The following is a 14,527-nucleotide window of genomic DNA, read 5'->3' on the forward strand; positions in this document are numbered from 1 at the left end:
CGGGCCGTATGCTTGATTGCCACCGACGTGGTATAAAAAGAAGAACTGCCGCCGCCATAACTAATGTTGATCAACCAAGTGGAGGGTTAGGTCGCTATTTCTTTAGTATATAACATCTATTTCAGTTTCGTTCGCTTGCAGGAGAGGGATCTCAATCCCCGCTCCGGGTCGTTCCTGGCGCAGAGGTCTATCGCATATATTCATGCCAATTCAGTAACAGGTGGCTAACTTTGTATTCAATGCGGTCAATAATGTTATTTTTCGTGAAAACAATCCACATTTTCAAATCCAATAGGAATGCATTATGCAGATAACAGCCAATGCGAGTGCATTATACATAAGACGCGGCTGTTTTCAGCATAACACTATCCAAATATATAAAGTAATCATTTTAAGGCCACAAGTGCTGCACCTAGTTTAAGGTGTCTGGAATATCTATATAAATGTATTGAAATATAGATTATACTAATTTAAACTAACACGATTTTCACTCATAATTTTAAAACTAACACGAGACTTATCGCGTACAAACTTACGTTTATTTATGGCCTGACGTTTCGAACGTGACGTTACGTTCGTGGTCACAGGCAGACTGGCGAGAATTGCATCCCACAAAGTTATACTAATACTTGATGTTTATACATTTTCATATTTTAATAAGCTTCAAATAAAGCGCTCGGAATGAGTAGCTCAAACCAAACATAATGTTTAATATAAACTTTTGCTCTGAGCTTTGAAATGTTTTGCGGTGCATTTTATATAACGGGGTTATACCTTCAGATGAAAAGGTAGCTTAAATAAAGTAAATATATGACTTATTGCAGAAGTTGTTCTTATCTAAAAATAGCATTTATAATTATTTGTCTGCGTTAGGCTTTATAATTATAAATTAAGCTATAAAAAACACAAACACATAAAAAAAAAATACGACATTCTTACACAGATTGACTAAGTCCCACGGTAAGCCCAAGGAGGCTTGTGTTATGGGTACTCAGACAACGATATATATAATATATAAATACTTAAATACATAGAAAACACCCATGACTCAGGAACATATATCTGTGCTCATCACACAAATAAATGCCCTTACCGGGATTCGAACCCAGGACCATCGGCTTCACAGGCAGGGTCACTACCCACTAGGCCAAGCCGGTCGTCAAACAAACAAGTTTCATATAATTCTCGTCCAGTAGTTACATAAATATCTGTTTTGACATTTGCTGGGACTTCAGTTAGCCACGACTACGACCGAACCTGTGTCGAAACGTCGGTTAATTATGGTAACGAAATAAATTCGCAATAGACCCGGTTATAAATATAATTTAATATGTGTTCAATACGCGAAAGTTTTAAATGTAACATATAAATATGATTTATAGAATATCTAGAAACATACGACTTGTGTTTTAATTTACTACTTTTACGCAACTCTTTACACTGTGAATTAAATGTTTATCCATTTCTTGGTAAAATTATTATGGTAATATTTTACTTGGCCGAAGTTGGGATCAAAGGACGAAGATATGTTTCCCTACAGTACATAAAAAATAATAACTGTTGAACATTAGAAACTAATTTAAACTAACACGATTTCACTCATAATACGGCCAGCAAGATGTTGAATACAATTCCTCGCGTCTGCCTGTGACCACGAACGTAACGTCACGTTCGAAACGTCAGGCCATAAATAAACGTAAATTTTTACGCGTTTAAGTCCCGAGTTAGTATAAAATTATTACAAATTAAATCAAAATGAACGCTATTAAATATTAATAATTGAAAATCAAATTAGTTTGCCACTCATGTATGTATAATATACTTTATTGTACATAGAAATAAAAACACGAAAAACACAGTCACAGAGTAAATTAAATACAACAAAGGCGAACTTATCCCTGCTTTGCCACTCATGTGAATTAAACGCAAACTTGTCATCAGTTTCCGAAGTATAAAGAGAGCTTTTAGAAGTTGGTGTGGTGAAGATTTAATTACTTTTTTTTTTATGAAATAGGAGGCAAACGAGCAGACGGATCACCTGATGGTAAGCGATTACCGCCGCCCATGGACACCCGCAACACCAGAGGGGTTGTAAGTGCGTTGCCGGCCTTTAAGATGGGAATACGCTCTTTTCTTGAAGGTTTGAAGGTCATATCGGTCCGGAAATACCGCAGGCGACAGTTCATTCCACAGTTTAGCTGTGCGAGGCAGGAAGTTTCTAGAGAAACGCACAGTTGAGGACTGCCAACCATCTAAGTGGTGAGGACTTATTAGAAATGTGCTTAAAATGTTTTTATATAGCCTCATATCTTACTCTATCTATTACCACAAATATAATACCATATACGTACACAATTAACGTATCAAACTTGGTAGTTTGAGATAAATTGATCATAGACTATTCCACTTACCAGTCGCCATAGCAACATTTCAATATACCTCTACAATACTGTTACCGAGCGGTAATCGCATTGATGTACATTTCAGCCACAATCCTCTTCAAACACATTGAATATAGATACACTTTAATCCCCCTGAAAGGTCTTGTATCTGAAATGATTGTTATATAACGCGCAATATGACAATAAAATGCATTTGATCGCTTATTTACTGGCGCTGGAACGAGACAACACTTGCAGTGGGCGTAACCCAGTTTGTAGGCTGGCTGCAACACGGGTATATGCCTACTTGGTTATTATAATAATGGCCTTATTATTCTCTCCGTCTTGATAAATACGTATACGAAGTCATTTTGTGAATTGTTACGGAGATATTAGAGTAATCAACGCGCTGGATTTATGTGAATTGGAATAATACGTATATGAAAGTGAAGGTGCAATTTATGCGTTAGATACAGATATAAGAAACTTGGGTACCTTAGATAAACTAGAAGATGACAAGGGCTTATTTATAGGTCAGGCTACGGTTATTGAAGAAATATTCAAATTATTGCCATACTAGCTATTGAGATCCTACCGACTGTGCCAACTAAAAAAACCGGCCAAGTGCGAGTCGGACTCGCGCACCGAGGGTTCCGTACTTTTTAGTATTTGTTGTTATAGCGGCAACAGAAATACATCATCTGTGAAAACTTCAACTGTCTAGCTATCACGGTTCATGAGATACAGCCTGGTGACAGACAGACAGACGGACAGACGGACAGATGGACAGCGGAGTCTTAGTAATAGGGTCCCGTTTTTACCCTTTGGGTACGGAACCCTAAAAAGTAATCTTAACATCTTTTATATGCTGACGTCTATTGTTCTGTATTAGTTTCATAAATTATACCAGTTATGAAAACATAAGTAATTTCTAAAATTATTAAACTTACTTTAAAAATATTAAAAAAATCATATCAATTATACACTATTATTTTTAGTCGCTTTTGGCGATATATTTCGGATTCTTCGGGAATCCTTCCTCAGGCACGAGTGTCCGCGGCGGTTGTACGTCGTGCATTGCCCGCGCCGAAAGCGACTAAAAATAATAGTGAGCGAAACCGTACTGATCTAAATATTTTGTAATAGGTCTCACGATAGTTTAATTTCGATCATATCATTTAATGAATATAATAAAGAACCATTAATAAATTGATCCCTTCCTCTAACATAATGAAATGGCCGAACCTCCTAACCTCAAATCATGCCAAGGGAGCAATAATAAAAAACTTTCTTCATAAAACACCGGCCATAGGATCGTAAAGACGGATCAATGGCATTTGATGAACATTCCTTGCGTAATGAAAACGGACAATGTAGATGGTATCTGGGCTATTAGAATTATGGATGTATATGTGAATTATGTAAGACGTGGGAAGGTCATAAAACAGTGACTTCTAAAGGGCCTTTATTTTTGCGTATGTCTCTTTAATACCTAGTTTTTAAGGTTCCGTACCTCAAAAGGAAAAACGGAACCCTTATAGGATCACTCGTGTGTCTGTCTGTCTGTCTGTCCGTCTGTCACAGCCTATTTTCTCCGAAACTACTGGACCAATTAAGTTGAAATTTGGTACACATATGTAAGTTTGTGACCCAAAGATGGACATGTAACGTAAACATATTAATTTTAAACACGGGGGCCACTTTTGGGGGGTAAATGAGAAAATTAAAAAATAAAGTTTATCAAATATAAATAAATAAAATAAATAATCGTGTTACATATCAAATGAAAGAGCTCTTTATGAGAATCTCAAATATATATTTTTTATAATTTTAAGATAAACAGTTTAGAAGTTATTCAAGAAAATAGGCAAAAAATGACCATTCCCCCCCTTTATCTCCGAAACTACTGGATCAAAAATTTTGAAAAAAATACACAAAATAGATCTTTACCTATAGATCACCGGAAAACCTATTAGAAATGTGCAGTCAAGCGTGAGTCGGACTTAATTTAGTTTTTGATCCGACCCCTACGGGTTTTTTAAAGACGTCACATAAAAATACATTGTTTAAATTGTGTAATGTAAGTACGAAACCCTTGGAACGCGAGTCCGACTCGCTCTTGGCCGGTTTTATTAAGTGGACGTTGTATTACATGAGTATTACTTTCTTTTTAGCTGATTTTTTTAAATATAATGATAAATAGTCTAAGACAACACTTTTTGACTGCATCATAATTTTCGTAGTGTTTTTCCACATTCTTTTTCCTCGCGTTATCCCGGCATTTTTGCCACGGCTCAGTCCCATGAGCCGGACCCCATGCTCCAGCCTGGGGTCCGCTTTGACAACTACTTCCATAAATTGACGTAGGCACTAATTTTACGAAAGCGACTGCCAGTTGACTTTCCAACCCAGAGGGGAAACTAGGCTTTATTGGGATAAGTTCGGTTTCCTCACGATGTTTTCCTTATTCTTCTTCTTTGTTTGCCATGCCCTAACGGACGTCGGCGACCACCTTTGCCATCTCTCTCCTGTTCTTAGCCATTTCTGCCAGCATGGCTGCGTTATCGACGTTCGTCCATTTTTTTATGTTGTCAAGCCAGGTGACCCTCCTTCTTCCCCTTCCCCTCTTGCCATCAATTTTTCCTTCTAATATTAGTTGTAGTATATTATATTTGTCATTTCTGTATATGTGTCCAAAATATGATATTTTCCTTCTTTTTACCGTAATCAAAACTTCTAACTTTTTATCCATTCTATTAAGTACTTCCACATTCGTAACTCTATCGGTCCAGGAGATTTTTTCCTTATTAACACGATTATTTAGTGCATGTTGTATTAAATAATATGTGTGTCAGTATGGTGTCAGTGTAACATTACCTTAGGTACCTTCTTCCCATTGGTTTATTTTTTCATGAACATAATGAGAGATATTATTTTGTTTTGATAACTTCATTATGTAACATTTTACAAAGTATTGTCTTCGGTTACCGCGATAGTTACTCATGAAATAAAACTATGAAAACGGATTATATCGCGTATATTGAATTTATAATACATCCCGACGTTTCGAACTCTTTACAGCGTTCGTGGTCAACGGGTGACACGCTGTAAAGAGTTCGAAACGTCGGGATGTATTATAAATTTAATATACGCGATATAATCCGTTTTCATAGTTTTATTTCATTTTACAAAGTAATTTTAAGTGAATAATTTTGCTTACGCGAACAAAGTGGACACTTTTTCTGTTTTGGTATACTAAACCAATTATCTTAAATAGTTAAGTGTAGTTATTGACTATTGAAAGTTTAAAAATATAAAATATCATCCTAGTTTTTCAAATAGCTTACGCTGAAATTTTTACTTCTGATATTTAAACATTTCAATAAATAAAATACAGACGATACAGAAAATAAGACTTTTAACATTGTCATGTAATGTAACTTAATAAATTAATAAGTAGGTACTAAGAATAATAATATTTCGTAAAATTAAAAGTATTACGTGAAACTAGCAATGTCCTAATTTACTCATATTAGAAATGTATTATTACTTTAATTCACGAAACCCTATATAAATTACTTAATTTAACGCTAAAATTATTAGGAAACTAATTACATTCAAATAAATGCCTCATACGAGTTCTAGTCTATGGGTTCTATAAACAAAATGTTAATTAACACGAAAGACTAACATACCAATAATAAAACTAAATGTTATAATTTAACCAAAAGCCAAGCGCACGCGACGTCGCCAATTACGAACCATGTAGATGCTTATCTTACATACATACAAATAATTTATCATCGCGCGCATTAACGGCCGTCAACTGTTTGTATGATAATGTGAAAAGTACAAATAGGATGGCTTTATGACATGTAAGTGTGGTGTAGCAAATTGTAGGTGCTATTTTAATGTGTTTAGTTGGATTAATATTGACTTAGAACGCGATGGTCTGGGATGATTGTAGTACAATTTGGAAAAAATGGAGAATTACAGAAAACAGAGAAGATTGAATAAGGTAATGTTTTAAACTAGACTGAAACTGTAAAGAATAAAGAAACTTAATAGTCGTATTCGGTGCGTCATCATCAAATAAACCATCTTGACAGACATATTTTGATTAAAAAATGGACTCAAATCATTTCATCCATTTGGGAGCAACGATGTGACTGACAGAGCACAGATATAACACATTCATTTTTTTGAGTCAGATATAAAATAGTTATTTACGATACAAGTGCGAATTACCTACGATACAAGTCGCACGTGTATTATACAACGTTTAACAGTACATATGGCACACAAGCCTCCTTGGGCTTACCGTGGGACTTAGTCAATCTGTGTAAGAATGTCTATAATATTTATTATTATTATTTATTTTTTATACGGCCCATTAAATTTTCGACGTAGTTACGTAATGTGCTTATTATACCACATGGTGTCGTAATGGAGCACCATATGTACTGTAAAATAATATATGTGTGTCACAGTCTCAAATAATGTTATAACTATGATGCACTTTCATAGCTCTAAATTGTAATCTGTTAATGTGATGACTATAAATGTTTTCTTACAACTCATTTCTAATCATATCTTCTACTACTATTACAAATAACAAACAAAGGCTAACAAAGAGAGTGTGTAAGGGACAAGTAGAAGCGGGAGTTGGTAGGGGCAGACCTCGGCGGACTTTCTCTGATCAGATCGGGGAAATCCTGAAGAAAGGCCAGGTCAAGAGCACCCTAAACCGGCGAGCGTGTATGAGGAATGTTATGGAAGTGAAGGAAGCGAAAGATGTATGACAGGATCGTAGCAAGTGGAAATCCGTGGTCTCTGCCTACCCCTCCGGGAAATTGCAATAATTCTATATAATGCCTATGTCCGTAGCAAGCTTGAGTACAGTTCCATCGCATGGGACCCTCGGGAAGCAAAGTATAACATCATGGTCGAGCGCGTCCAACGTAAATTTACTAGACATCTTTACAAAAGGTATTATGGATACTACCCGTACTTATTTCCGTCATCCTTTGTACTGGGAATGGTAGGGTTGGAGTCTCTCGAGCTAAGGCGTAAGCAAACGCTTGCCTTACACTACTGTCTACTTCTAAGAAATCAAATTGACAACCCATCTGTTCTGGAGCGTATGCGTATTTTTACCCCAGACAACTACATAGCTGCAGTAGGGCGTAGCGCACGTAGAGCCAGAAACCTTTTCGCATATCCAAATGTCCGCACCTATCACGGTTCAAACGCACCCTCGTACCGAGCAATAGAATTACTAAATAACTTCTTAGCTTCAATCCAAAACGCAGACATATTCGCAGACAAGTGGCCGTCCTTACAAAGTAGTGTCAGGATTTTTTTAAACTCTACCTATGTAACTTTGTAGTATGTATGTTTAATTTAAGTTCCTAGAGATACTCGTAGTTCGAAAAATGTATACATGTTTATGATACTGACTATGTATTAACAGTATAAGTGTCTTGGCGTAGGTCGCTGTAAACTTATACTTGTGTTTGTTTGAATAAAGAATAAAGAATCAAGTGGAAATCCGTGGTCTCTGCCTACCCCTCCGGGAAATAGGCGTGATTATATATATGTATGTATGTACTATTACAAATAACATTTCCACGTCACCACCATCATAAATTCTAGTTTACTTAAAACTAGAAAATAACACGTCACTCGACCGCAAAACAAATAGTGAAGGAAAACAAACATGGATTTCTCATCGCCGTAAAAGGTGCCATATTACATCGTGTCGGCTGTCAGGGCTGTCAGCTTGGATAAACTGTGAGCCCACGTGGCCGGCTGTCTACACTTCGATATGCTGTCACCCGAATGTCGCTTGGTGACAATTATGTCAACAAGTGCTCGAACCGCTTTATTTTCCCGATGGATTTGGAGTATTTGTAAGTGCTTGTGGTGCGCTAGTAATGATATGAGTTTTAATTTAAATGTCAGGGGACAAACAGTATTCCATTTCATTTTTATTACTACTGGGCAATATTTTTTTTTAAATCTAAGAAACGAAGTATCTGTTAAGCAAGAATCTAGGAAGACAGAAATTCCACAAAATTGAAAGCCAGAACAAAACGCACTTGATAATGAAGTTCCAATTCCTTTACTGCACAATTGTATTCCATAAAAAAGGGGTTCCCTGACAGAGCGCGGGTGATTTATGGAACCCGTGTCCGTAGCGTAAGTGTGCGGTCTGCATGGACCCCCGGGAAACGTAGAGGTTATGTAAGTGTCTGGTTATTTACAAGCATTGCGAAGGTGCTTCTTAAATTTAATCGTTCTTTCGGTTTTTCGTTTAAGAAATGAGAGCTTTTCTTAAGAACGGTACGATGAAATAAAACCATGAAAACGGATTATATCGCGTATATTAAATTTATAATGCATCCCGACATTTCAAACCCTTTACAGCGTTCGTGGTCAACGGGTGACTGAGGAAAAATTACAAAGTGCAAAAATACCCACATACTGAAAATAATGAACAATCATAGACTATAAACTTTAAGGCTGGTTGTACATGCAAAATCGGTTCATAAGGCTAGTTATACACTACAATTATTTTCAAGTAAAAAAAAAATATATATATATATATATTACTTTGTAATTTTTCCTCAGTCACCCGTTGACCACGAACGCTGTAAAGGGTTCGAAACGTCGGGATGTATTATAAATTCAATATACGCGATATAATCCGTTTTCATAGTTTTATTTCATGAGTAACTATCGCGGTAACCGAAGACAATTTAAGGGTACGATGGTTGAAAAAGAAAAAACATAAATAAACCAGGCCAAGTAAATAAGTCAAAAATAAATTAGTCAGGCCATAAATAAACGTAAGTTTGTACGCGATTAAGTCCCGTTAGTTTGAAAAAAAAAAAAAAAAACTTTTTCATCAGAATTTTATTACAATTAATTTTTATCCGTATGTTTGATGAACGTTGTTGTTAAATATTGTTAACTATAAAAGTAAGCAACTAAATGATTAAATAATTGTGAAATTTTTGAAGTATCACATTAGAATCATTTTTTACCAATAAATGATTACAAATGGCTTAAAAGTCATTGGTTTCCAAGGCAAAAATCGAAAATACCAATTATACAAATTATACCAATTAAAAAACATCACAAAATGATCCAAAAACTCGTTTGAAATGTTCATTTTCAATAACAATACAAAAAATGATACCACCAGGACAGGGTACAACATAAATACAGGTACCAGCAGGACATCCCACAACATAAAAATAGGTACCACCAGGACAAGGCACAGCATAAAAACAGGTACCAGCAGGACAAGGCACAACATAAAAACAGGTACCACCAGGAATAGGCACAGCATAAAAACAGGTACCAGCAGGACAAGCACAACATAAAAACAGGTACCACCAGGACAAGGCACAGCATAAAAACAGGTACCACCAGGACAAGGCACAGCATAAAAACAGGTACCACCAGGACAAGGCACAGCATAAAAACAGGTACCAGCAGGACAAGGCACAACATAAAAAAAAAACACTTTAACCCTTGATATCTTGGAAAACATTTATTCTGACCCTCAGTTGTCGGAGGCTAATTTGTTGCAAATTAACTCTAGGATTACATCTTCTAAGAAATACGTCCAATTACATCAACCCTGTACAAATGTAAATATAATTCTGCGAAAAAGTAATTTTATGCTTTACAGACTATGGAATCTGAAACTCAAGTTTATTTTATATCTCATCATCCAGATGAGAAAATTATTATCTTTTTGATAATTATACACAGGTTTTATTACTGAAATTCCAAGAACATATAAAATTTTAATTACAAACTTAACTACATTAACTAGGTATTTTACGAGGCATTCTTTAATGAAGTGGGTTTGAAAATTGCCCTTAATGATAGCGCGGCACGAAATGAAATGTCTAATTAATTTTTACACTCGTTTCAAATGTGATGAAGTTTTCATTGAAACACTACAATTTAATAGTCAAAAACATTTCAGTTAAGTGGTAAGTTCATGATAGCTAAGCACTTGTTAATTAATTTAATAATTGAAGTTTTATAATCTTCGAAGGCCCCAAAAATATGAGCCACAAATAAGATCTTGTCAGATATATTTGCTGCCTTTATTGTGTAACATATTGCAGGTGACTGTAATCTAATAATAATACATATTTCTGAATAAGTAAGAAGCTTAATGTGATTGCGAACAACGAGTGTAATACTTTTAAAATCTTCTCGAGGCCGAGGTGTAGGGCCGGCGTAGCTTTATTTGACGTTCATAAACACATTGTAAATATTGTAATATGCCTACTTCAATAATAAAGTATCTTTATCTTATAATTTGTTCTAATGATCCTAAAGTCCTTAAAATTTAGTGCATCGATTTAACGTTTAGGCAGTATGTTTAAATAAATAATTATAAGCACATCCTGAACACTTTTCCTTTCGTTAGTTTCAATTCTCATGATGAATCGATATTTTTAAATTAAATTATGGTTCATCAACTTCAAAGAGAGCAATTAATGTATTTGTACGAGTACTAGATTTTGATCTAGCCTACGAGATACAGGCTACTTACGCTACTTTCTTGCAATTAATGTTTAAGATAAGGGATAAGACTTGAATCAAATACCTACAAAACTTAGGAATATTGATTTATTTGCTTATATTAGAAAATATTTCACAAGTTAGAGGCAAAGATAGATATAACTCCGTAATAGATGGATACAGTCTAAGGAAAAAACGTGCCTCGAAAATCAAGAAAATTTGATTCTCGTTCAGAGGGCGGGTACTAGCTTTAGCCTACTGTCATATAGATGGCGTTGACGGTTTCGTTTGTTATTTAACAATTTTAACGCATATAAGTGATAGAACATGGGTCAAAATCATAAAAATAATTAATGCAAATAAAAAAAATCATTTATCCATATTTAAATAGATTTTATCGTATTTTTATAAATATTCGTTTTTAGTTTTAAAGTGTGTCGACAGATGGCAGTGAATTTACTGGGATTACAAAATTTACTATGACAGTACCGCTCTAGTATAAGTTACTCTATGTTAGAGGTTAATATTTTTCATGTATTTACAAATATACGTAATATTATTACAGTAGGTATCAATATATATCAATATTCATCAAGTTCGCACTCCAACGAACTTAGTATAACCGGTCAATTCGAACAACGTGATAATTACTAGATACGAGAACAATACGAGATCTAATAGATACGTTCTTAATTAGTTATCTTTTGCAGTTCGATTCGAGAAACCAATTGTCATTTCATGCTACAATTATTGTGTCGTTTTGGGATATCCATTAGATATCCATTGGATGTCTAAGTAATATCTTAAGCGAATCTTAAAATCATCGTTCAAGAGGACATTCGGAATCGCGGAAATGTCAAATTTGACATGTCTCGTTATCGTTTCTGTTTCATATCTAGTGGATATCTAGTTGATATCTAGATCATTGTTCGAATTGGCCCATTTGTATTTTATTTATCGTATGGCGTATGTACATGTCACTGGATTACAATGTAAAAAGAAAAACTTAGTTAGAATTTCGCCCGTCCCAATTACGCGACTGCTTCATCTGACAGGATCTTAAAATCGTCTACATGGCCTATGTATCTAGTAAGAGGGCATTCCAGAATGATATGGTTGATGGTTTGATCTGGGTGCCTGCACTTACAGAAGAGGATCTCCAGCCTCATTTGTACCAGTGTATATTACATACCAGTGTAGTTGAAGCAAAGAGGTAGAAGGGAAGACCAAGGAGAGCGTACATGCATCAAATAAAGGAAAAACTCAACGTCGTGTCGTATCAGGCTGTCAAAGAGAAGGCAGAGAACCGCCAAACATGGAAATTGCTCCACCTACAGGAGCCTTACTCTTAAATATATGATGATGATGAAGTACTAAATGTTGACCATAGAGTTTCAGCATTTTTGATTAGCGTCAACACTCATATTACAGCTTCGTGCCTTTCCAGCGCTCATTCCAAATTTTATTAACCCTCATAAATGGACCGCGATTTTTCAAACAATCCACACAACAATGTTTTCTTATCATAACCGTATACACCCTTTTCATCAACAGCTCACCCGTCGGAAAAAAAGCGAGTTTACCCGTGGGTTAATGGTGCGAGGATATTCTTTTACAAGTTTCGGCTAACTGGCCGGGGCATGATAAAACTTTTTATGTTGTGCTTATGTGACCCAACAGTTCTAATACATAACGCGTTATGCGGTGTCCCGTAAGGCCGTTAAGTGTTGGGTCGAGTTGAGGTTCGGAATTGCCGATATTGTTTTGTTTATTCGATTTTGGAATTCGGAGCAGCCTGGGGCTCATTTCTCAAACGGTTTTAGTCTTAATATTATTAGTGTGTTGCCATGGTAACTCATACGATTTGACAGTTCGTGGACTAATAATAATTATTAGTCTAACATCGTTGTGAAATGGGCCCCTGGTTTCAAAGTCAACGGTCCATGGTTGATTTGGACTAAAGTTCTACAATAAAGCTTTCACACTTATTTTTTATCTTTATTTTTTCGAATTGTTACAATTCATGTCGCTTTCTCTCGATGTCTGTTTCTCTTTTTAAATTAGTACTCAAAAGTCATCATGCCGAAAAATGAACTATTTTATAGATGTAAGTCAAATACTTATTATAACTATATTAAAAATATTTCAAATTTTAAAACATAATTTGTAATGAATTTTTTAATTTGTTTTTCGAATATATAATTGATTTGATTACTTCACTTATTATGGACAAATAAACTCCAATTAAACATATTAATAGTATACATTCCATAATTCTTTACGATATTATTTTATTAATAGGATAATTATAGATTAGTATTTACAATTGTTAAGTGTAGGTTTACCATGTTTGGAATTTTTATTGTTATTATTCAATTTAAAAAAAAACTAATAAATTTTTAAATAAATATCCTAATCCTAATTAAATTTTTATTAGATGGCCTTTCTTAAAATGCGATAATTTAACGTAAATGTAACACATTTATCATTTTAAAGGACTCACTTTTTAATCTCACCATATTGATGATAAGAGAACTAACTTACTTGCGGGAAAAAGAATTAGTACCCATTTAGTGTTAATTAAAATACTGTCAAAGTCACAGAAGTAGTTCTTAAACAAAAAACTTCATTAGCATAATTCAAAAGTACTATAACAGCGGTTTTAAAACTACTCATTTCCCTGCTCTTGATTGAGGATGCTTATTTATATATTATAAAACACTAATAAAATTACACGTAAATGTCGATAACATATATTTTAAAAATAATAACGCCAAAATCAATGTGTGAATATTTTATTTGGTTAAAAAAACAACAAAGGGAACTCATAAAATAACAAAACAAAATCTAATTAAAATAACTCCCTGCAAACAGTTGCTCAATCAACCTCGTAAATAAACAGAAAAATGCTCGCGACCTTAGTCTGAAAAAAAAAAACAAAAACAAAATAAAAACTCGCTATCAGCGATAATAAAGTCACTTGGCAGATGTAAATAAACAGTACTTACAATAACAGGCGGCGGGTATTCAACTTTCGCTGAACGAAATATATCTACGAGATGAACCATATGGACAGATAATTAAGTCCCAGTTTATGTGAAACTTTGGAGTAAACTACGAGAGGTAGCGGACGCGGGTACGGCGGGTTACGGAGGCAGTGACACGTCTGTTCCGTGCGGCGGTACGACGGCTACTGCAGGAGGCGAGCGCGGGCTACGCACGCGGGGGAGGGGCACGCACTCACGCAGGCTTGACAGCCAATCGCGTGCGTGCGCCGCGCGCACCCCCGCCGCACCGCACCCGCCCCGCGGGCGCCCGTCACCTCACAATCGATGCCCTATATTGCATTAATTATTTAGGTAACACGCAATAAGATAACGCGAGGTGGCAGATAAGGGATCTCTTCGTACGTTTAAATAAATCATCGTATCTTGGTCCACTTTTATTTTGAGTTCCATCGCATGCCATGTGGCTAGAGTATTATTGCCGCCCCACCTGGAGTCATTATTTACGTTTTTCACTGTGCACTTGGCAATTATTGTTTTTCTTATTTTTGTAATGTAATTATATTTAGGTCCATAAAGTTAGTATTT

At 35.3% G+C, this 14,527-nt stretch overlaps 1 protein-coding gene across 2 annotated transcripts in view; it reads right to left on the reverse strand.

The window, feature by feature from the left end:
* Positions 1-14,311, reverse strand: part of LOC134745227 (CUGBP Elav-like family member 4) — a 329,485-nt gene extending 315,174 nt beyond the window's left edge. The window contains exon 1 of one of the 2 annotated variants that reach the window (XM_063679225.1): positions 13,943-14,311. In XM_063679225.1, coding sequence (XP_063535295.1) covers positions 13,943-14,002 — 60 coding nt within the window. In that variant the 5' untranslated portion in view covers positions 14,003-14,311. The remainder of the gene's footprint in view (positions 1-13,942) is intronic. The other variant, XM_063679232.1, reaches the window with a different exon arrangement.
* Positions 14,312-14,527: the final 216 nt, after the last annotated feature.

This window comes from Cydia strobilella, chromosome 1, assembly GCF_947568885.1.
Source record: "Cydia strobilella chromosome 1, ilCydStro3.1, whole genome shotgun sequence".
Lineage (NCBI taxonomy): Eukaryota > Metazoa > Arthropoda > Insecta > Lepidoptera > Tortricidae > Cydia > Cydia strobilella.